This window comes from Leuciscus leuciscus (assembly GCF_965113295.1).
Source record: "Leuciscus leuciscus genome assembly, chromosome: 13".
Lineage (NCBI taxonomy): Eukaryota > Metazoa > Chordata > Actinopteri > Cypriniformes > Leuciscidae > Leuciscus > Leuciscus leuciscus.
In genome coordinates this window covers 13,452,406-13,476,216 of record NC_138737.1, presented here as the reverse complement: position 1 = coordinate 13,476,216, position 23,811 = coordinate 13,452,406, and the positions used below count along the sequence as shown (strand labels likewise).

Genomic DNA, 23,811 nt, shown 5'->3' with positions numbered 1-23,811 from the left:
TGTATTCATCAGAGAATCCTGAAAGAAAAGTATCAGTTTCCACAAAAATATTAGGCAGCACAACTGTTTTCAACATTTATAATAATAAGAAATGTTTCTTGAGCACTAAATCAGCATATTAGAATGATTTCTGAAAAATCATGTGATATTACTCCATAATGACTGCTGAAAATTCAGCTTCGCCATCACAGGAATACATTTTTTATTTATTTATTTTTATATTATTGTATTATTTTTTATATTTATAAATTATCTTATTAAATATATTACATTACATTATTATACATTTATTAATTATATAAAGATAGATAAATAGATAGACAGACAGATAGATAGATAGTTATTATATTATATATCTATCACAGCCTAATAAATAATTTTATAAAGAGCTCCAGTGTTTGCTTCAGTGTTGCTGTGCTACTTTTGAAATGTTCCCTTGAGGTTGCTTTAATTATGTTTTAGTTGTAACATGTTATAATGTTACTGTAATATTGATGTAGTCCAGCTGTAATGTGTCTGTAATGTTATTTTGTTATTACTGTTAATGTTGCTCTCATGCTCTAGTGTTTCTCCAGTCATACCGCTTCCACCAGACTGTCAGCGCTGCCTCTCTTCTCGCTGTAGTGAGGACTGAGTTGGGTAGGGACTCTAAGGGTGGTGTAGGCTCTATACGGCTGCCCCCCTCCACCAGCAGAGGGTCCCGAGTACCATCCGGAACCGGGGTGCCGAACCGACGCAGGCACTCCAACGGAATTATCCTTTTTGTCCCAGATGCCCACACTACCAGCTCCTGCTGCTCCCTCCTCCTCTACCAAGATAAGGGGAGCGTAGAGGAGACGACCCCGTCGAGGGCCGGTGTTCGCCCAGGATGCTGTTGAACCCGTGGACGATCTTGCGCTGCTGCGACGAGAATCATAACTGCCGTATCCCTGAGAGCGAGAGAAAGAAACAAAGAAAGACTGAGTAATATAGGTTATGTTCAATGCTGTCATTATAATCCTGATCGCAGTGATCTGTTTCATATTGAGACAGTATCAACACGATTCCTCTAAAGAGTAAAACAAATTTTCTGTAGAAATGCATGAATGGTGTTTCATCTGCGTTCCACACACAGCTTTGTGTTGAACGTGGGATCAAGCGCGACTTCAACTCGTACTGAAGGCCTTAAAAGTAATGTTGTAACTCGTAAATATTCAAGGGAGTCATTTCAGTTCCAAAAAGCAGTTGACAAGCAGGAACTGAGTGAACATAAGGTGTTTCAGGCATGTTTAGACACTGAGGGCTTTTGGAAAATAAAATCTGGTAGAACACTTTCAGGCTTGTTTAATTTCTCTACTTAGACTACATTCACAAGTAGCATTTTAATGTATCCTAAATACATATAATTAAAATATTTTGACACAGAATTGTTGGTCACATATTTGTACAGCTGTGGGGTCCAACAATTTTGCCCCTAATACACTTTTTTCCAAAATGTTTTTACCAAACAGACAGCAGTGTTAGTGAAGTGCATACTTGAAATTGATGTGAAGCATAATTTAATATCTAAAAAATGTTTTAACACAATAAATATTAAAATGTGTACATTTATAGTCACTATTTGTTTGTTTTCATAGTTGTCAAAATAATTATTATTCCATTGAAGATCTCCATTGAAGTGTAAAACAATAAAATAAATAAAAGGCATTTGAAAAGCATCAAATAAGTGGGATAATGTGATCTCCATATTACAATTTTTTTTATTTTAAGTAATTTATTTTAATGTTTTATTTTATTATCCAAGCCACCTTACTCATTGAATAAAATATAAATAAAATGAATAAATAAAAATCTATGTGAAAACTAAAGTAATACATTTCATGAAAATTAACTAGTTTATAGTCTATGGTAACATTACCTGTGAACGCACTCTGCAGGGTGGGGAGTTCTGATGATACGTTCCTGGGATGGGCAGGTCATCGTTGCTACCTTGCCTTCTTAAACACTGTATGTTAAATGAAGTCTTTCTCCCTAAGAAATGGACAAACAACAGAATGAAATATACAGATTAACTTTAGGCACAATCCTTAATTACCTCCAAACAACATTATAATTGATTTACCAGTAGGTGTTGCTGGCAGCAGGCGTCTCCGTGCTGTCCTCCTGCCTTCTTCATAACTGTTTCCATGATGATTACCGTAGACAGGGTGTCTCATAGAGTGGCCATCATACATGTCTCTATGTCCTTGGAAAATTGTGCTGTCCTCTGGGTAACCATGCCTGAAGACGAAAAACATGTTATTTCTTTTATAATACTGCTTAAATGTACACTACGCATTTTGCAGAAGAACATTGAGTTGGTTGTGCTTCGGCTCTGCATGCGTATGGTTATCTTACTGCTCATAAAACATTCACTACTAGGCTTAAAGGGATAGTTCACCCAAAAAAGAAACTTTACTTACCCTTTACTTTAGTTGTTGTTCCAAACGTGAATGCATTTCTTCAAACAGTTGTGGGGCACCATAGACTTCCATAGTATATTTTTTCATACTATGGAAGTCAGTGGTGCCCCACAACTGTTTGGTTACAAACATTCTTCAAAATATCTTCCTTTGTGTTCAGCAGAACAAAGAAATGTAATCAGGTTTGTAACAATTTGGGGGTGAGTAAATGACAACAGAATTTTCATTTTTGGGTAATCCATCCCTTTAAGAGATATAACTAGTTTAGATGAAAAGGATCTCAGGCTGACTAACTGAAGACATTACAGTAGCTATACCTATAATAACCACGGTACTTCCTTGAAAATAAATTCCAGCACAGCACTTAGACAACCATAATGAAATGACTCTTAAAAGAAGATGCTTTACAATGACCTCTGTTAGAGAGATACATATGGCAATTTATATTTTCAATAAAATACCTTAACTCACCATCTCCGCATTGCTTTTACAACATTTACAACAAACCATCCAATCAGGTCTAAAATATAAACACTTACGATAGGCTTACCATAGTGAATCAGGGTAAGACAAAAACACATTTTGGAAGACGGATTGATGATGTATTGACTTTATTTAGTATGATTACTTAATTTTGAACAAAAAAAGTATTACATAGCGTACCTTTAAATTAAAGGTATAGTTCACTTTGAAATTAATTTTTGGTATGTTTTAGCTTACCTCAAGGGCATCCAAGATGTAGGTGTCTTTTTTTCCGCAGTAGTTTCAATTTAGATATTTTTAGGTCAAACCGTTCTTGTCTGTCAGTCATATAATGCAAGTCTATGGTCATCACCTCAAAGAGCATGCACAGAGTCCAAATTAAAACAATTCCTCGTCGTCCAAATTAAACAATTCCCCATCGTAAGTACACATTGATGGCCTAAGACACGAAACGAGCGGTTTGTGTGAGAAAACGAACAGTATTTATATCGTTTTTACCTCTTATACACAGCCATGTCCGAGTGATCTGATCTGACGTGTACGCAGACTGGTGCATAGATATATACACTAGATGTCGCCTTAAAGACATTCGTTCCAATGAACTGCTGTAGACAAGGCGACATCTAGTGTGTATATATCTATTCACCAGTCTGCGTCTGGACTCTGTGCATGCTCTTTGAGACAGTGACCATAGACCTGCATTATATGACTGACAGACAAGAACGGTTTGACCTAAAAATATCAAAATTGAAACTACTGCGGAAAAAAAGACACCTACATCTTGGATGCCCTTGAGGTAAGCTAAAACATACCAAACATTTATTTCAAAGTGAACTATCCCTTTAATCGGCAACAAAATATGAATTCATTCATTTAGGCAAAGGTAAGACTTTATAAGTACCTTTCTCTAGAGATAACACTCTCGCTGTCCTCGTCTTTTCCATAGAAGCGCTGCTCTCCAGGGTATTCACCACCTTCCTCTCTCCGAGACAGCGGAGAAGAGAACCGGTCTCTGGAGTCCCTCCTGAGGGAGAAAAGAGGAAACCAGCAGTCAGCAAGAGACTGAGAGAACAGGAGACAGAACAGAGAAAGGTCCTGCTGGGAGGTGCTACAAACTATCTGCTGAATGCTTACCTTGGGTATTTGTAGTATGATGGTCTATAAAAAAAAGAATAAAAAAACAGTATAAAAATACAAATGACATAATATGAGGTATAATGTATAATATGAATAAATGCAATGCAACCAACTAGATTGACCTCTTGGGCAGCTGGTCGATCACACCATTCTTGTGTTGGTAATGAAGGGAGGAACGCGTGCTGTCTCTCCTCCTGAGGTTCTCGTGCTCCAGAGCACCGTTCCCATTCTGTGTTTTTGCAAGGGAGCTCCTACGTCCCAGTCCCCCATTCAAGATGCCATCTCCTGGGACAGGAACAGGAGCGACGCTGGGAGTAGTGGCCAAAGAGGAGCGCCGGCTTCTGTTTGAGGGCTCAGTGTGGCCCGCATAGCCATTTTCATTCTAAGAGGACAGCAATGTGAATGCAAAAAACACCAAAATGTTATATTAAAATAAAATATTACAAAGTACGACCATTTTTTAATTATCATTTATATTTACACTACTGTTCAAACGTTTGCAATCAGTGCGATTTGTTTTTTAAAGAAATCCAAACTTTTATTAAATGTATTAGATTGATCAAAAGTGACAGTAAAAAAAGTAAACTTCTTGAGCACTAGATCAGCATATTTGAGTGATTTCTGGAGAATCATGTGACACTGATCAATTTTAAGGATTTGATTATTACAGAAGATAAACAAAAGTAGAACTAAACAGAGGCCCAGTGGCCTAATGGATAAGGCATCAGCCTCCGGAGCTGGGGATTGTGGGTTCAAGTCCCACCTGGGTCGTAAGCTTTTTGTGTGGCTAACAATGCAAACACTGAGAGCACTTTAAAAGTGTGCTGCCAAAAATTATTCAACTTACCATACATGCGGTGTACTTTACAGAAAGCAAACTATTATCAATCATACACTGTTTGGTTGACGTAAAGGCAATGCAATTGTTTATATACTCATTTCATTTCATATACATTTCATTTTACCAACCAAGCCACAACATCTACACCTACACCAAAAAATCCTCAGCCCGAACCCCTATTAATTACCCGATATCTGCTCCAGTCAGAGTAAATCTGGTACTCAAATTACCATCCGTCTCAATAGACCATGTGTCTCATTATTCTGAATAATGTTTTAATTCTTCTGTCTCTGACTATCTGGATATAATGTAATATTTTCAATTTTGTGAATCAATAAGATAAACTCATTATGCAAAACAAATTCAGTTAATTGATTAAAAAACAGACTAATTCAATTTTCAAAAAATTGCTCCAAAAGAATCTTGATGGTTCAAGTGATAAGCACCTTATAATGAGCATCATCCTCTTCTTGCTCCTCCTCCAAACCATCCTCATCCTCATCCAGATCTTCGTTCAAGGCCAGTCTCATTTCTGGCCCCAAGTCCTGCAGAGTTCGCAGCCCTGCCTGACACAGATGCACGCGGAAAGAGAGAGGTACCACAGTATATATGCAGCTCACCATACAGCCGAGTTATACAACACAGACACCAAAATGACCAGAAAAACACTCAGAAACCGGCCGCTAAATGGTGGCCCAGCAGCTTAACAGATTTGGCATGCTTTCAAACGGGTTCTAAAAAAAAATTTGCTGTAAAAAGGACAGAGGCCTAGTGGCCTGATAGCAGCCTCTGGAGCTGGGAAATGTAGGTTTAAGTCCCATTTCGGTCAAAATCCATACATCTGTGTTGCCAAACCTACAATCCTACAGATTCAAGTTAAAACTGTAGAAAAGCTATCAGCCACATAGATCAAAGATATCATGTCTGAATGACGAAACTGAAGTGACTCCTGCTCGATGAATTTGCTGATATCAAATTAAAAGGACTGAGGTTGCAAACATAACGATGATAAACCAAGTAGGGCTAGAAGATAAAATAACATTACTGTTGTGTTGGCGTGGCTTATACTTAATATTACTAACTGAGAAAACCAGTGGTGGATGAAAGCAAGGACACAAAATTGAGTAAAAGTACAGATATCCTATTAAAATATTACTCCAGAAAAATGTATCCTTTTCAATTTTACTTGATTTTTAATGACACAGATAGAGCTTAAATAGGTTACAGATCAGTCTGACATCATTAGTAATAATTATGAATTTCCAAGTAGCCAGCACTAGTCAATAAGGTAGATTATGCAGACACTTAATATGTATTGATCCGCAAGTAAGAAAACATTTTATTGTATTACAAAAACGTATCATATGCGTGTCATTCGAGTATGCAAACAATTGAAAATAATAAAATGTGTTAACATTTTAAGAACGCTATGCAAACACAATAGTTTTATATCATTTGAAACTGCTACAGCAGCAGGGAAGATGCATGGGCATTGATTTGCATTATTTTAACATTATGTTTAGTTTTTACCTGAAACTTACCCTGTTCAGATGATAATCCACAAATGTAGACATGTCTACATTTAAGAATTTTATACAATGTGCTTAAAAAACTCGCCATTTTACAGCAGATTTAGTTTACAAACAACTCAGAGTCGTCACCTAAATATGAATTTCATTTAGAAATCCTAAAATTCGGCATCAGTGACTTACTTTTTGCTCCATCAGTCGCTCAAAGTGTTGCTCACTGCAGAGCCAAATGACATCCAGCTCCCCCTTTCTGGACGTTATGGGTTGAGCTTGACCTAGTCCAGCTCCACTTCTGTGGATCTAATGAGTGGAGGGATAGAGTTATGGGTGGAGGGATAGAGTTATGGGTAGGGTTAGGGTGTGGTTGGACATTCTAGCTCCACCCATTACGCCAGACTTCACACTCCACCCATGGCTCTGCAGTGAGCAGCCTCAGTCGTGCACTCACTCAAGCTCCAAGGATCTCCCGTTCTTGGCTCATTTTGAATCAGACTTGTGAATTTAGTGAATTGTTAAACTGGAGACTCGCTCTGATCTCAAACCAGATCATTTGAGTCTGAGTTGTTGACTCAAGAATAGATGCAATCAGATTTGGGAACCGATTAAATATGTTAATTCAAATTAATCAGCTTGTTCACGAATTGGACACCACTATTGCGTCTTGAAGCAGTTGACAGTTTCTTCAGTTCAAAATAACAATGAATGATTTTAGTGGAGTAAAAAGTTCAATATTATACTGTGGAATGTAGTGAAGTAAAAGTAAAAGTTCATTGTGTAATGTTTAGGAGGATCTGTTGACAGAAATGCTAAATCATATACATAACTATGTGTTCAGTGGTGTATAAAGACCTTACAAAATGAACCATTATGTTTTCATTACCATAGAATGAGCTAATTCTATCTACATACACCGCGGGTCCCCTTAAATTGATATAGCCATTTTGCGGCGAAATGTTTCTACGGTAGCCCTAAACGGACAAACTACTACAGAGCACGTTTCGTCACTATGTTGTTCTTCGTGCAAAGAAGCTAGCTAAAGTCAGCGAATAAAACACTGACACAATGATGAACAAGTAACAATAATATTCGCAAAAACATATAATTTTACTGAATAATTAAGTAAACATAATTTCTTAATTTATCTTTGTAAAGAAACCTAATTGCTTAGCTGCTGTCTCAGACGACGACATCTTTTCCTATCGGACACCGTAACTTCTGTTGGTTGCAATTCACAACCTCACCACAAGATGCCGCTACAATTTACAGACTGCACCTTTAAGTATAGTAACAAAGTAAAAATAATTTGTTACTGTCCACCACTGGAGACTACATGGCTAAAGCTAAAAAAATGCCCTGTGGCCTAATGGATAAGGCATCAGCTTCTGGAGATGGGGATTGTGGATTTGAGTCCCATCAAGGTAGCAAACCTCAAATTTGTGTTGCCTCAAGTTAAAATTGTAGAAAAGCTAATATCCACCTATCAAAGATAACCTGTCTGATGAAGTTGAAGTGAGTCCTTGATAAATTAGCTGAGATCATATAAGTATGATTGAGACTGCGAACATAACAGCTGATCATTTAAAACCCAAGTGAGGCTGGAAGAGAAAATCACAATGCTGTGGTTTATACTTAGCATTACTGACTAAGACTACACTGCTAATGCTGAAAGAAGGCCCAGTGGCCTAAAGGATAAAGTATCAGCCTCCGGAGCTGGGGATTGTGGGTTCAAGTCCCACCTGAGTCGTGAGCAATAACTCTTTGTCCAGGATTAAATGCGTGCAGCAACATTTTTACTCTAAGATTGGCAGATTGTTGAAAAGCAACCTGGGCCACCTTATCACAGATGAAATGGTCTGTAAGAATGATGAAATACATGCAGCATTGGACACAAAACCCACACATGTAAACTCAACCTTCCAATGATAGCACACCCACAGAGAATAATAATCAGAAACTGTGTAAAGTGATCCTGGGCATGAAGACTGCCAGGGTCACAGATCTAAATTAAAGACTTTTGTTGGTTTAGTCTGCTTCATCTCTCAATGTGGGATTTGTATGAACCCATTACATGTGGGGACAAATGTGGGGCATTTGCATAAAATGTGTGATTTAGCCAATTTATGTACGGTATGTGCCCAGATAAAATAAAATGTAGAAGAGATCTACCTGTAGAGCTGAAGGGTTACCATTCTCTGAATCTTCCAGACCCACTTTCTCCTTCCTTTTACGGAACTTCCTGAAATAGTCCTGGATCAGGAACGTAGCGTAGAATTTACCCACAGTCACTTCCTCATCTGTAAAACAGAAGCAACATTGAATGACGTAAATACAACAGCACTCATTTCTTATGTTTGTATGAGTATTAGGTTTGTGCAGCATTGAGAACTGAACTGAGGATGTGGTTTAAATGCCAATGAAATAAAACTGGAGGCAAAAATATAATGTAAAGTCAACCGTTCAAAAAATGTAAAGTCAAATTAAAAATGACATTTTTAAATAATACATATTCTATTTAATACTACATTTCTTTTTTCCTTTTTTTTTTTTGGAGTAAATCACTTATAAACATGTTTTCACATGCACAATATATGAGGCATTTCCAGAAACCTTAGATATTAATAATCGCTGTATGAAATTCCACCAACAAAAATGTCTATTTAAATTAACTTTAATTTTATGGACCATGATGGAAGAACATCTAATTTCCCAGAAAACTACCAGAAACTACACAGATATGATTTATATGCTCTTGTACATTTTGTTGTTGTGTGACCGTTTTGCAATTAATTAAATTTAGAAAGTGAGTCAAATAATTCATTAAAAAAAAAATAATCCAACCCTGGTGCCATGTGGTCATTTGACTGATTTGAGGAACTAGATACTGTTTGTAATGGATAAAAACTTACCAGCAGGGGGTGGAATAACCTCATCCAGGATTTTGGGTTTTATTTTCTTCCAGATCTTCTTAATGATGATCCTCAACTCTTCATTCCCTTGATCAGGGTTCCCTGAGAACAACACATTACAGCCACATGAGCTTACAGAGCTACATAAGAACATCATGCTTCTGTGCTTATACAAAAAGCTTTACTGTCTATTAATATTCTATCTGGTAACCTATATTATTGCATGTGGTTAAATTTAGAAAAAGAAAAAAAAAGATGACAATGACAGAAGGGCTTATGGATTTATATGCAAAGCACACCTTCATAAGAATAATCTTTAGCTCTGTAACAGAAAGATGAAATGTATGAGTATGTGTTTGTGTTTGTGTGTACGCCAGTACAGACCGTCAGTTTTGATTTTGAGCGCAGTTCTGACCAGGGCGAACAGGGTGGCGTTGAAGGTCACTGTACCATCACTGTTCAGGGGCATGTTCATTGCAACCAACCTCTGCCAAAAAGAGAGAGACACAAAGACAGATATGATGAGGGAAGAGAACACACAAGATGGATTTTGTGCACGTGTCTTTACCTTGCAGGCCACACGATGAGGGCAGAGTTTCCCAAATCCAAGTGGTGGCTGGATCCTCCTGAGCAAAGCCACAACATCCAGGTGTTTAATACGACCCCTGGAAAACAAACACACATTTAATCTGTCTTGAAGCAGTTTTTTTTGTTTAAATATAAAAGGCATTAGAGAGAGACTGATAGTCTTACTTGGCTTCAGGGTCATACTCTGACCAGATTCTTTTGAACTCATCCAGGTGATGTGGTCCAAGAATTGACCAATCACGGGTCAGATAGTCGAAATTGTCCATAATGACGGCAACAAACAGATTAATAATCTGAAAATACACAACAAAGACTATGCAAATCACATTGAAATCATTTTAGCCAACGAAAGGCTACTATGTCCTGCATAATAATTACTATGAAGAGCTCAACAATAAAAAAAAAATGTCTTGCACAAAATGTTTTATTTATAGGGACATACATTTGTCAGTTACATTTGTCAGAAAGAAACTTTTTTCAGTAAATGTTTTGTAATTGTATTGTGGGATTCGTGGCCACGAATTTACAATTACTTACTAATACCTCAGCATGTTTTACTAATTTGTAAGTAAATCGTGCAAACAATATAATAATTTGTTCCACTTGTTTTACTAAATTGTTGACATGTTGCAAGAATTTGTTCCCTCATTTTGATTCAATTAAATTAGTTCAACATTATTATTATTTACTAAAATGAGGGAAGCCAATTAATAAGTTGTGGGAATGAATTCTTAATTCGTGACCATGATTTACTAAAACGAGAGAATGAATTCATAATTCTGCGTACTTATCAATTGAAACGTTTTCTTAAAAAAGAAATGAAAAGAGAAGCTGGGAAATTATAAAGCTATAATGTAACTGCAAAGTTATCAAGAATAGAGTTAATTCAAACAATAACAACAACATTCGGTGCAATTACCAAGAAGGCGCAGAGCATAAAGAAACTGATGAAGTAAACAATGGCAAAGTTGCTGCCACAGGTGAATTCTTCACCGGGCTCATAGTCTGCCTCTGGGTCACAGCGTTTCCCTGGAAGACTGGACAACATGATCTCCTGCCACGCTTCACCCGTTGCACACCTGCACATGCATTACATTTATGCAGATGCTTTTATTCAAAACAACTTGCATTGCATTCAAGGTATAGATTTTTATCAGTTCATGTATTTCCTGGGATCAAACCCCAAGAATTTTACATTGCTTACACCACGCTCTACTGTTTGAGCTACAGAAAAACACTCTCTCTCACCTGAATAGAAGCAGCACAGCCTGCGGAAAGGTCTGAAAGTTGTTATTCCTGTTGATTTGCGTGTGGTCCTGCATGGCAATCTTTCCGAATGTCTGACGAAGAGAGAAATCATTCATTCTTTTTTTAATTGTTCAACAGTTGTTCATCTGTTTATTTAAAAAATAATCAAAATGATATAAACGAAAATTATAATAAATTATGTACAATAATAGATACATTTCCACAGCCTCTAGTTACCTGCATTCCAATCACAGCATAGATGAAGAAGATCATAGCGATCAGAAGAGCAACATACGGCAGGGCCTGAGGGACAAAAAGAATAGTACAAATTTAAACTAAATGACTTGCTCAAAATATGAAAAATGTTTTTGTAATCATTGTCTTCTGACCTGGAGTGATTTTACGAAAGTCCAGAGGAGTGTACGAATGCCCTCCCCCTTGCTGAGTAGCTTAACCAATCGCATTACACGAAACAGGCGGAAGAAAGTAATGGATACACGAGAACTGTCCTCTGAGCTCTAAGGAGAAAAAAGGGAGAAAAATTCACATACGTGCCAAACAGGAAACATACAATGTGATTCTAATTTGTGCATCAACTATAAGTGAGCTAATGTCTGGATTAAAGACAATTATGATCATCATTAGAATCTAAGGCTCAAAAGATGGTTGTGACAATCCTTTTTATTTTAAACAAATTATCACTGAATTTAACTAAAACTGCACATAATGCTACGTAATCTTTACTATTTTAACTTTTTGATATCTATTATTTGATTAAATAAAGAAAAAGAGAAACTCACGCTAAACTCTGTAACTACAATGTCCACCACACTTCCCACAACAATCAGAGCATCAAAGGAATTCCATGCGTCAACGAAGTAATGCTGTGAAATGGGGGGGAATCATTAAATATCAACCAGATATTAAGGTTGGTTTAATTGGTTTTAAGAAAACAAACAAAAAATTTCAACTTTTTCGACAGTAGCTTATTAGCTAGCAAACACATATCATATCTGCAAGTGAGTGAAAGGACTGACCCGGAGTCTGAGAGCCATCAGTTTAATGATCATCTCCACAGTGAAAAGGCCGGTGAAAACCATATTGAGGATGTCCATCACGTGACTAAAGAACTTTGACTGGTCATAGTGCTGTGGAAGCATCCAGAAACAGTGTGATTCTACATTTAGCATTCGACTCAATATCGGCCTCAAATCATTCGTCCTTCATTTTTCTACTTCATAGACTTGTACATTTCGATTTTTTGTTCAGTATAGAAATGCCTTTTTTAAATGAATCAGTGCCACTGACTTCTGTCTTCACATGTTGATGGTATTATGCCATTTTTAGACATTTTAACTATCCTATATTATTAAGAAACAATCAGTTCACTGTCTTCATATAATTCATAAAGTTCACCCCAAGAATAACTATAAAGATAACTACCGTATAACGATAACTATATTAGCATCCACATCAGCGCATGATCGTTCTGTTTATTATATGCAGTCTCTTTAAATGCTCATGCTTTTTAAAGCAGGATGGATTCTGATTGGCTGCCAATGTTTTTATTGTTCATCAGCTGGAAAAACAATAATTCTAAAAGTGATTCCAACTTCTGTTCCGTTATTGTTATAGGTGATTTTGTGGACTGCTATTCTTTTACATTTAAAATGATTTTTTTTTAATCATTATTGTTATAGTTATCATCCTTGGTGTGAACAGGCCTTTTGTTTGATAAGTCAATTGGTAATTCTGGTATGACGTGAAAGCACCATAAACCTACCACACAAGACTTCAATTTCTCAATACTATTTCAGCACTGGCATAAAGGTTCATGTTGGATTTCAAGAAAGCTCATATAAGCACAGATTCACATTACCAAAAATAGATGTCTTTGTCTGTGGTTCTACATGCTGATTATACAGCTTTTGTAAGAGTTGTCAGACTCAGCTGTTTACCTGCACAGCCAGAGTAACAGTGTTGAGGAGAATCAGCACAAACATGATGTACTCAAACCCTGTGGAGTTGATTATAGACCAGAACTTGTACTGCACTGGGTTTTTGGGGATGTACAGCTTCAACGGCTGGGCCTTCAGGGCGTATTCCACACACTGTCTCTGCAAATGACAAAATGAGACATAGTGTGAGAAAATATACACTGGACTGGTGCACAACTCAACTCACACGGGCTATTATTCAAAATGAGAAGTGAACATGAAAACCTGTATACTTACTGTTAATACACGTTTCAGTTTTTATTATAAACAATTTATCAGTGCATGTTACTCCAAAGAAAAAGAAAAATGTGTCCCTATTTAAATACCCTATTTCGCTAGGATATACACTACCGTTCCAAAATTTGGGGTTGGTAGAATTTTCATTGTTTTTGAAAGGAGTCTCTTTTGCTCACCAAGGCTGCATTTATTTGATAAAAATACAGTAATATTGTAGCCTGGAAATCCACACCTAAATCTGAAAGATTAATGGTCTGGCATCGACTAAAGAAAATCGGCCAGCTCGAGGGGCGGCACCAAGCATGCATTTGAAAATCTCACTGCACGCAATTGAATAACACTACAACCAATCACAACAAGCCCCATACGCTTAGCTACCAACGGAGCTAACTGGTAGATTAGACTCTTGCCGTATCCGGTTGGCAAAACAGCAAAAATGCCCTTCTTGCAATGGAACGATTAGAGCGCCGTCTTCTGTTCCTGTTTTAGATAAAAAGCCAAGTCTAACTCGTTCATTGTAGCGGCCAAATCCGTTTCAAACAACTGGTGTTCATCCATAGCCATCTTACAATGTTTACTAATGACTAATGACAGAACTGTCGTCATCTGTTTAGCTCGCCTCTGGCCCGCCTATATCAGATAACCCGATGTGATTGGTGCAGCTCAGATACAAGGGCATATTTAATGAGCATCAGTACTCGACGCCAGAGTAAACTCGCTGAGCAAATTCAACTTGTGCTTTCGTGTGAACTCTGGATTTCCAGGGTAGTAATATTGTGAAATATCATACGTTTTTTCTATTTTAATATATATATTAGAATTATTTAAAGAAAAGAAAGTTCAAGATCAAATTAATGAATACAAGTATTAAATTCTAAAATTCTTAGTTAGCCCAGGTTTTTTAACAATAGTGTATTTTACATTGCGGAAGTAAATTTGGTTGTGAATTTGAATTGAATTGTGAATTGGTTGTGAATACTTTCTTCAAACCTGATTTTTGTCCAGCTCGCAGTTCTTGAACTCAGCCTCTCCCTGTTCACGGAAAGTGATGATGACAAAACCCACAAAAATGTTCATCATAAAGAAGGCGATGATGATGATGTAGATGATGAAGAATATAGAGATCTCCACGCGGTAGTTGTAAATGGGGCCGTGATTCTCTGCGTTGGCATCAATGGCTTTGTAGAGCAGCCTGGACGAGGAAAAACAGGATGTGGAGCATATTGTATAAACATGGCCATGGTGACCTTCAGTGACATATGGAGGAAGATGACAGAGGGGCAGACTCACGCTGGCCAGCCCTCGAAAGTGGAGACCGTGAACAGGGCCATCATTCCCATCAATACATTATCGAAATTGAAGTCGCTGTTGAGCCAGATCCTCTCTTTCACCATTGGATGACTCACATCTCCGTCTTTATACACCACAAATGTGCCCCTGTGTGTCACACACACACACACACATAAACAAATTGAAGGCACAAACGGATGCACAAACACTCATGACACATAAGCATGCATGTTGCCCAAAGGCACACACATGTGGTTAATGTAAGAACAGAATTAAAATGTAATGACAGACGTGGAAATATGACATACTTGCACTGTTCTGGAGTGTTTTTAGCTTCATCTGTGCAACGATAAAATTTACCCTACAAAATACATCAGTAATGACACATTAAAAGTACATTCACACATAATATTTATGCTGATGTTAAATTTCTGAGAGCACAGGAGGTACACTGCCTTTTTGTGTGTGAGTGTTTTACCTTGAAAAGCTGAACACCAATGCAGGCAAACATGAACTGAAGTAGAGTGGTGACAATCATGATGTTCCCGATGGTCTTTATAGCCACAAACACGCACTGTACCACATGCTACACACACACACACACAAACAAACACACACACAGTTATCATCAGAGAAATTGAGTTTACACCATAGCACTGATGTTGAAAATGAAAATGAATTCCATGGCCATTCAAAATATTTTTCATAATATTCTTTCAAAAACATTTCAGAAATCATACGGACCCCAAACTTTTGTATATACTTAAAATCTTAAAAGCTTAGAGGATGTAAATATGAAGAGAAAGGAGGTTATTCGGGCAGATTAGGGTTCCTGGAAAGAATGAGGAAGGTTATAATTAACAGAAATATTGTCAAAATTGGTCATTGGAATTAAATGTTTAGATTCAAGATGAATGGCGTGCTCAATTCCTTTTGAGTTTGATTTGGGTGCTCTTCGGTCCAAGGTAGAACATCTAAGAGGCAGTGTAGAGAAAGAATTCTCTGATAACCGAGGCACTCCTTAATTAAAATGTCTTTATTACAAAAATGACATGTCCTAACTGGACAACTTTAAAAAGCCCACGCGTAGCGGCATGGAGCCTTCTTCAGAACTTTGATTGGTTACTTGTTTGTGACAGTAGGAAACAGGGGCGGTTTAAACCTGCGTTTTTGAGACTGTCTTTGGTTCACTGCAGTTTTAAGGAGAAAATACTCAGCAGTGGTGTTGACTTATGAACTTTCACATTGTTTGTCTTAAAGCATATCAACATATATACACAACATTACAACTTGATTTTCACCACAGGGCATAAACACAAAAACACTCAAATATGTACCTTGAGTCCTTTGGCTCTGTTGATTGCTCGAAGAGGCCTTAGTACTCTGAGCACCCTTAGGATCTTCACTACAGAGATGGCACTTGAACTAAGAGAGAGAGAGAGAGAAAGAGAGAGAGAGAGAGAGAGAGATTTAACCTTTGAATATGTGGACTTCTTCTTCATTGTCTCTAAAATTTTATTTTATTGATTTTTTTTATATTTGCATTCAAAGCGTGATAGAGCACTATGTACTTTTTTCCACCAGAGGGCGATACATACATACCTGTACACTGGAGCATTCATCAGATATCACAGCTCACCTGTTTACACAAACTATGAACAGGAAACTTTTGATGACTGTATGAGTGTTGTGGACTTACTGTAAGAAGAAGGAGACCAGAGACACACTGACCACCAAAAGATCCAACAGATTAAACCAGTTTCTACAGAAGGAACCTGGATGGAGGAATGCCCCATGCACTGTCATCTACAGAGATAACGGAACAAAAAAGATGAGGGCATTTCAGTGTAACAACATTTCTGTTGCTGTTATCTTATCGGTTTGAAATCATTACAAAAACTATTGAATGACTGATTGACCGGTACCTTCAGTAAGATCTCCACAGTGAATATGGAAGTGAAAGCATAGTCAGCATAACCCAGAACCTGTAGAGAGAAATTCAGATCTCCTAATATGAAAAATGATGGTACAGTATGTACAGTAGGATGTATGTGACATGTTTATTTGTGTACAGTATACTTGATTTAGACAAGTAGGACACAGTCCTGGATCAACATCCTTTCTTGAAGATTTCCACCAAACAATCCGAGCCCTCACCATAATGTTTTCCGAAACCCTCAGGGAAATAATAGGTTGATAAGCATGTTGTTCGAGCCTTTGACTCCAGTCTTGACCCCAAACCTCAAATCTGATTGGTTGATACCAATGTTGTTCCAGAACTAACAAGGATTCTGATCCAGGAACATGTCCTACTTGGGTAAATCATGTTAAGCTACGTGTGTGTGTGTGTGTGTGTGTGTGTGTGTGTGTGTGTGTGTGTGTGTGTGTGTGTGTGTGTGTGTGTGTGTGTGTGTGTGTGTGTGTTGTGTGTGTGTCAGAGCAACAGAAGCTGTGTGTGTGTTTGACGGTCAGCTGATTGAAGGATGGCATTCCTCAGCTGGCACTGAAGAGCTTGTCCAACATGCCAATAAGGTCAGCTGCAGTAAATAACTATTAATGATCCTGCATGTGTGTGCACGCAAGCAGGAATCTCACATTGTTCCTGAAGGAGTGAGCTCTGATAGGATCCTCCGCAGCCAGAGAAATGCTGCTGAGAATGATGAAAACTAGGATGAGATTAGTGAAGATGTGGTGATGGATCAGGATATGGCAGCCCACTCTTATCCTGGAGAGAGACACAAAGAGAATTGTGGTCAGCTGTGTGTTGTCTACATGGTCCAAAATTCAATATGACTTTATTTTAATTACATTTATATGCCACGCTGCTTGAGAAAACAGAGGCATTTACATGGTCATGAATATGCTGTGTTCGAAACCACTCATTCGCTATTCAATACATAATGAGTGTCACATAGTTCACTATCTGAGTGAGTGAAAATGAGTGCATTTGAATGCATTTCCAGACAATATTGTGCATTTTGCAAATGTTAAATATTCAATGTATCTCAAATGACAATAAAAACTACTTGAAATCTGATTTGACATTCCAAAAATGTGATTGTGTTCATAAACACTGGATTTTGACTTGTTTTTGCTGTTACCAATACAAAAATAAAACTGCTACTTAAGGTCAAATATGATTTTTGCTGTTTATCTTAATAAAGCTAAAGAGATTGTAATCGTTTACTAAAAACAAAATGATTGACTGTTACTTCTGAGGAAAATGCACTATAAGAACTTTACTATAGGAACTATAAGAATCTAGGAAGCCAAATGTTTTATTTTATTGATGAATACCTCCAGAACTGACACATTAACGGTGTCAAGCCATCTAAATTAAAGTATGACAAACATAACCATAATGTCCATGTTAGAGATGGAGTGAGTGACAAACAGCAAACTAATTCCTCTGGCATAATGCAGAATATTGATTTATAGCTGGCAAAAAGAAATAAATATGGCTAGTATTTTGGACCATGGTTGTCTATATTTGACTGTCATGCTGTAAAAAAGAAACAATATTGTTTATATATGAAAAAAAATTACACAATGAAAATATTTATATATACATTTTGTCATCATTTATTCACCATCATGGCATTCCGAACTTTTTTTTCTGCAGAACACAAAATAAGATATTTTGAAGAATGTTGGTAACCAGACAGTTTTGGTGACCAGACTTCCATTGCATGAAAAAAAAAATGTATAAAAAAAAAACACTGAGAAATTCCTCTTCTTTTTTGTTCCACAGAAGAAAGACATTCATACAATACACGTTCGAATGACATGCGTAAATAATGAAAGAGTTTCACTTTTGGAGAGAACTATCTCTTTAAATGGTCAAGCATTGAATTTGTGATTAAAACTGCACACTCACGGGTTGGTCTTGCTGAGGCAGAAGAACGCACTGCCCTCTGGGATTGGTAGAACTTTCTCTTTAGGAGGAGCAAAGTCAGCAACATTGAGCTGAGCTTTCCCTTCTTCCAGCAGAGAAGGACAGAAGGAAAGAGATATAGACAGAGAAAAACTGAGTTAATGAGATCACAATCTAGCTCAGTCACCACTGTACCCTTGAGCAGCCAACACCAAACCCCAGGACACCCCAGAGGGACTCTTAGTGCATCCTAGGATGAGTAATTACGGTCACAAACGTCTGCTAAATAACTACAAAACATTTTAGAATTAACAATCTGTTCAAATGCAATCATGGACTTCACCTTCATCATCTCCCTCCACGTGCTCCTCTTCCTCCTCCTCCTCCTCCTCCTCCTGCTCCTGCTCGTATTCATCATCCACGTCCACCTGTTGAAAAAAGAAAGAAAGATTGACCTCAATGTGATGATTATTCAACAACAATGGCAGAAGAGTTGGATTTCCATACCTTCACCTCTTCATTCTCTCCTTCAACATCAGCCTGTTCTCCCTCTCCTTCTCCCTCTTTTTTTTCTCTGTCAGGATCAATAGATCACATATCACAATCTTTGTTTTTGCATATACAGTGGGGTCCCAAATGTCTGAAACCATTTGTCAATAATGCTTCTATTTTGCATTTTTTTCTAATTTAACAATTTGAAAATAACAATGATAGTAAAACGCTGATTTAAAAAAATAACAAAGAATGTATTAGTATTTGCTTTGTCTCAATTTTACTTTAATGAAAGATTATTAAATCTTTATTATTCTTCAGAATGTTTTACTTTTCGTTTTTGTTTTCAGGCTTAAACTTCAATCCCATATTTTCAATGTGGACTTTTGGACCCCACGGTATATATTCATGGCAGTTAGAAAGAGATTAATTGAGATTAAATGATCTGAGATGATTTAAAAACACACTCATTCTTCTTCTCGTCTCCATCGCCTCCTGCTAAGTTGTCGACAGCGATGGCCAAGAAGACGTTCAGCAAGATATCTGAGAGAGCAGAGGTTAAGACCCAACAAACAAAAAAATATGACAAACCACATCCAACAGCAACAACAAAACACAGAAATTAGGATTTCTGAAGGATGGTGAGATATGGTTTGTTTAAAATCAGTGAGCAATGACATCTGTTACTAGTTGGAAATAACTGCATGCCTGTAACTCAAACAGTAGTGTATATGGCATTAGCAATGCAAAGGACATAGGTCCAAATCCCAGGGAAAGCATGTATACATACAATGCAACTTATGACACTTTGGATCAAAGTATTTACAATGCATAAATGTAAATGAATTAAACTGTTGCTGTTAATTTATGCTATCACATACACAGAATGACTGCATAATAAATAAGCCAGTGAAACTGGTTTTAGAGGGAAAGGATACAGTTACCACAGATGAACAAAATCACAAAGTAAAGACAGACGATCATTCCAGGGAAAACCGGGCCGCCGTACGCCATGATACCATCATACATCACTACATTCCAGTCTTCACCTGTTAATATCTGTAAAGGGGGGGGGAACTAAATTTAACACAAAAATACCTCAGATATAAACAAATTTAGTTATTTTATACTTTAAAAGCACTGCGTTTCTTTAACAATAATTTCTCTTTTTATCTGTGTACTGTTTTTCTTTATTGATGAATATTTAGTGAAAATGAGAATTTCTGCTTATTAACTCTTTCCCTGCCAGCGTTTTTGAAAAAGTTGCCAGCCAGAGGGTGCATTTTTTCACAAAACGTTCATGCCCACCAGAATATTTTGTTATATGAATACCTGAACATGCAATATATCAAAAGAAAGAACAAAAATTCTGAAAAAAAAAAAGTTTGAACAAATATTTCAATATTTTGAACAAAAACCTGAGGAAATTGCATTTTTGACAAAACCTACATTGGATTCAGAACTATGGTCAAAAAAGGTAGATGGAGTAGATTGAGACCATTTCATTTGGTAATGGACATTTTGATGATCACGTTATTTTACATGTGCATAACATAAGCAATGTTTCTATCACTTTTTCTGCTTCTTAGCCTATGTTTTGATCCGGAGATTCAATACTCTTTCAGAAGTTACGTAATAGCGACAACTACCGTAACACTGAAAACACGGATTGCCATAAAATTCTGTCAAAAGTGGGGAAAGAGTTAAGTAACCTAACATTATGGGCCCTATTTTAACGATCTGAAATGCAAGTATCAAGCGCGAAACGCAATTAACTTCGTGGGCGGATCTCGGGCGCTGTTGCTATTATACCGGCGGGATAAATGACTCTTGCGCCCGACGCAAATCTAAAATGAGTTGGTCTGAAGTAGCTTCATTATTCATAGGTGTGGTTTGGGCGTAACGTGAAATAAACCAATCAGAGCGTAATCTCACATTCCCTTTAAGAGCAGGCGTGCTTGTTCCATGGCGGATTGCTATTATAACGGCGGATTTGCCAGGCGCGCGCCAGGAGCGGTTCACAGCCGAGAGGACCGACGTTCGAGAAACACACCCAAATTAGCTTCGGTTAAAGAGGTGTATAATAATTTGGGTAAATGTGTAAGCTAGATTTATGCCTATTTTTTCACATCTTCATGGACACAACAATGATTTTCCTCGTGTGTTAATATTGTTCCTTGTAATAATGTATGGTTTTCTAAAAATGAAAACTGCTGCTTCTGTGTGTAGATGAGATAAGCAAAGTGCATGCGCGTTGTGCACACGCTACATTGATTATGGGCAAGCATGCGCCCTTAAAATAGCATATGAATAACATGCGCAACGCGCCACTGACTTTACGAGGTTTCTCCTGGTGTATGGCAGAATTGTTTTCTGGAACTGCAAAATAGCACCAGGGAACATTTGCGCCGGAACACGCTTCCTCTTTTCGCTGAACCGCCCCAGGGAGTGTAAGTTCATTCCCTAATTTACCGACGTGTGTCTGTGGAGGGAAAAGTCTGCTGTGCGCGGGTGCCAAATAGGAATGATACATGCGTCGATGTACAAAGTCAATTGCGCTGGGTGCAAGATAGGGCCCTATGTTTTCATTGTTGTACGAGAGTTTATATACCTGAAAGCAGGTGAGCAGGGCCTGAGGGAAGGCATCAAAGGTGCTCCTTTTGGTCTGCGTCTCATCAAAGTTGAACTTCCCTCCGAATAGCTGCATGCCAAGCAGAGCGAAGATGATGAGGAAGAGGAAGAGCAACAGCAGCAGGGAGGCAATGGACTTCATTGAATTCAGTAGCGAGGCCACCAGATTGGACAGAGCCGTCCAATGGCTGAAGAGGACAAGTGGGGCAAGAATTAACAGGGTGGAAATGTGATGAGGAAAGACAGAAACATCAGGAGAAACAGAAAGGACCAGACTGAGAAAACAAAGAATTTGCAGGGGACAGAGAATACACATGGAGGCCAACCAGCACGATTTTGAAATTATTAAAAGAAATCCAATAAACGTTTTGGGTTTATAAATTATACATATTTTTTAAATCGACATGTTAATGTTGTCTATGTCATTTTTAGAAAATAACAAAATAACAAATAGTTTTTAGACATGTTCCGAATTTGAGTGACAGTGTTGCAAACATTAGAAACCTCATATAAAATAGTAAAAAAAAATAAAAATTTTTTTTTAAAGTGTTTCCTATTTTGAACCCATTCATGTAAGAAGCAAGTTTAAGAGGCCTGAGTACCGTGTGACTTTGAAGATCCGAAGCAGGCGGACGCAGCGCAACACTGAGATGCCGAGAGGTGGCATGATCTCCAACTCCACCAGAACGGTCTCCAGAATCCCACCGCACACGACGAAACAGTCAAAACGGTTGAAAAATGCAACAAAATATCCCCGCAACCCCAGACTGTACATTTTCAACAACATCTCCACTGTGAACAATGACAGGAGAACCTTATTGGCAATGTCTATGAGAGAGACAAAAAGAAAGAGAGGTGGATAAATAGATGTGATCTCAGCTCAATCATTTTTGTCAACATGTAAGTTCATTCATTGGTAACACCAGACTCAGCAACAAAAAAAAACATCTGCTAATAGAAGTCTATGAATAAAAGTGTGGCTGGTGCTGTGGGACAGTACACATGTTATGTCAGCAAGGTGATGTTTGGTAACAGCTACATACCCTGAATTTCAGTGAGCCACTCTGGTTGGTTATAATGTTCTGAGGCACTGAGAGCTGTGTTGAGGAAGACCAGGAGCAGCACCACCCAATAGAATGTCACAGATTTTACTGCTGTACGACAGTTTCTTCGAATGCAGCGGTTCCAGCGGCGCAGGGCACGACTAAGTGAATACACCAAAAATTTGCCTATGATCACTATATACATTTTTTATTATATTAAAAAAAGATATGCATATTATGATATATATATATATATATATATATATATATATATATATATATATATATATATATATATGTTTATTATTTTACCAAAATATACATATTGTTATGATATACATAAAATCCAAACAATAAGTCATGAACCATGTGATCAGAGCCGTTTTAGAGGGCATGTAATAATTATAAAAATTATTGTTGGTTTAATTTTAAAAAGTAAGTTACCTTGTTGCCTTAAAATTTTGAGTTCATTGAAATAAAACATTTGAGTTAATACAATGAAGGAGATTGGTTTAATGAATAGAAACTCAAAATATTATGTTATCTGAACCACATTAATAACCACATTAAAGTTGATTTGACAAAAGAAAAAAGGTTCAAATAACAAATCATGAAAATACTTTTTTCCCCCATTGATACATTGTTTCTTCTTGTTTTGAGCATAAATCTCACTAAATTTAGCTAATTTATGTTGTAACTAAGAAATAAAAACTGTCTGCAAGTGCATTTCCCAAAGTAAAGTTTACTAAGGTAAACACTGAACCACGAGTTTGTCCTCACAACGACTCACCAGCAGGGGATCTTCATAATGCGAGCACTGAAGTCAAAGAACAGTGGACAAAACAAAATGAAACGACAATGAGATCACAGACAATCAACTGATGCATTGCGTTTAACAAAGATCCAGTTCAGATACTGAATCAAAGACAGCCGAAGAAGCCCAGAGTAATGAACTGACTTGCAAGAGCACAAAGAATACAAAGAAAAGAGAACATAATGAGCCGCAACTGAGAAATTTTGAGATGACACTCCATTATGGCTGATAACAACTTCCATTAGCAAGCCAGCATGACA

General features: G+C 37.4%; 1 protein-coding gene across 1 annotated transcript in view; it reads right to left on the bottom strand.

Moving 5' to 3' along the window:
• The window catches only part of cacna1fb (calcium channel, voltage-dependent, L type, alpha 1F subunit), a 47,727-nt gene that overhangs the window by 2,372 nt on the left and 21,544 nt on the right, over positions 1–23,811 (bottom strand). The window contains exons 12-47 of the mRNA XM_082188181.1: positions 23,528–23,554; positions 22,738–22,898; positions 22,297–22,522; positions 21,675–21,882; positions 20,002–20,122; positions 19,531–19,606; positions 19,079–19,145; positions 18,915–18,999; positions 18,575–18,677; positions 17,293–17,422; positions 16,623–16,682; positions 16,397–16,503; positions 16,035–16,122; positions 15,176–15,283; positions 15,006–15,058; positions 14,698–14,844; positions 14,398–14,599; positions 13,132–13,290; positions 12,211–12,321; positions 11,974–12,057; positions 11,563–11,691; positions 11,411–11,476; positions 11,174–11,265; positions 10,845–11,004; positions 10,091–10,218; positions 9,906–10,002; positions 9,722–9,824; positions 9,338–9,439; positions 8,598–8,725; positions 5,349–5,468; positions 4,184–4,443; positions 4,059–4,082; positions 3,826–3,948; positions 2,102–2,259; positions 1,898–2,010; positions 582–929 (exon numbers count right to left, since the gene is read on the bottom strand). Coding sequence (XP_082044307.1) covers positions 582–929; positions 1,898–2,010; positions 2,102–2,259; positions 3,826–3,948; positions 4,059–4,082; positions 4,184–4,443; positions 5,349–5,468; positions 8,598–8,725; positions 9,338–9,439; positions 9,722–9,824; positions 9,906–10,002; positions 10,091–10,218; positions 10,845–11,004; positions 11,174–11,265; positions 11,411–11,476; positions 11,563–11,691; positions 11,974–12,057; positions 12,211–12,321; positions 13,132–13,290; positions 14,398–14,599; positions 14,698–14,844; positions 15,006–15,058; positions 15,176–15,283; positions 16,035–16,122; positions 16,397–16,503; positions 16,623–16,682; positions 17,293–17,422; positions 18,575–18,677; positions 18,915–18,999; positions 19,079–19,145; positions 19,531–19,606; positions 20,002–20,122; positions 21,675–21,882; positions 22,297–22,522; positions 22,738–22,898; positions 23,528–23,554 — 4,474 coding nt within the window. The remainder of the gene's footprint in view (positions 1–581; positions 930–1,897; positions 2,011–2,101; positions 2,260–3,825; positions 3,949–4,058; positions 4,083–4,183; positions 4,444–5,348; positions 5,469–8,597; positions 8,726–9,337; positions 9,440–9,721; positions 9,825–9,905; positions 10,003–10,090; positions 10,219–10,844; positions 11,005–11,173; positions 11,266–11,410; positions 11,477–11,562; positions 11,692–11,973; positions 12,058–12,210; positions 12,322–13,131; positions 13,291–14,397; positions 14,600–14,697; positions 14,845–15,005; positions 15,059–15,175; positions 15,284–16,034; positions 16,123–16,396; positions 16,504–16,622; positions 16,683–17,292; positions 17,423–18,574; positions 18,678–18,914; positions 19,000–19,078; positions 19,146–19,530; positions 19,607–20,001; positions 20,123–21,674; positions 21,883–22,296; positions 22,523–22,737; positions 22,899–23,527; positions 23,555–23,811) is intronic.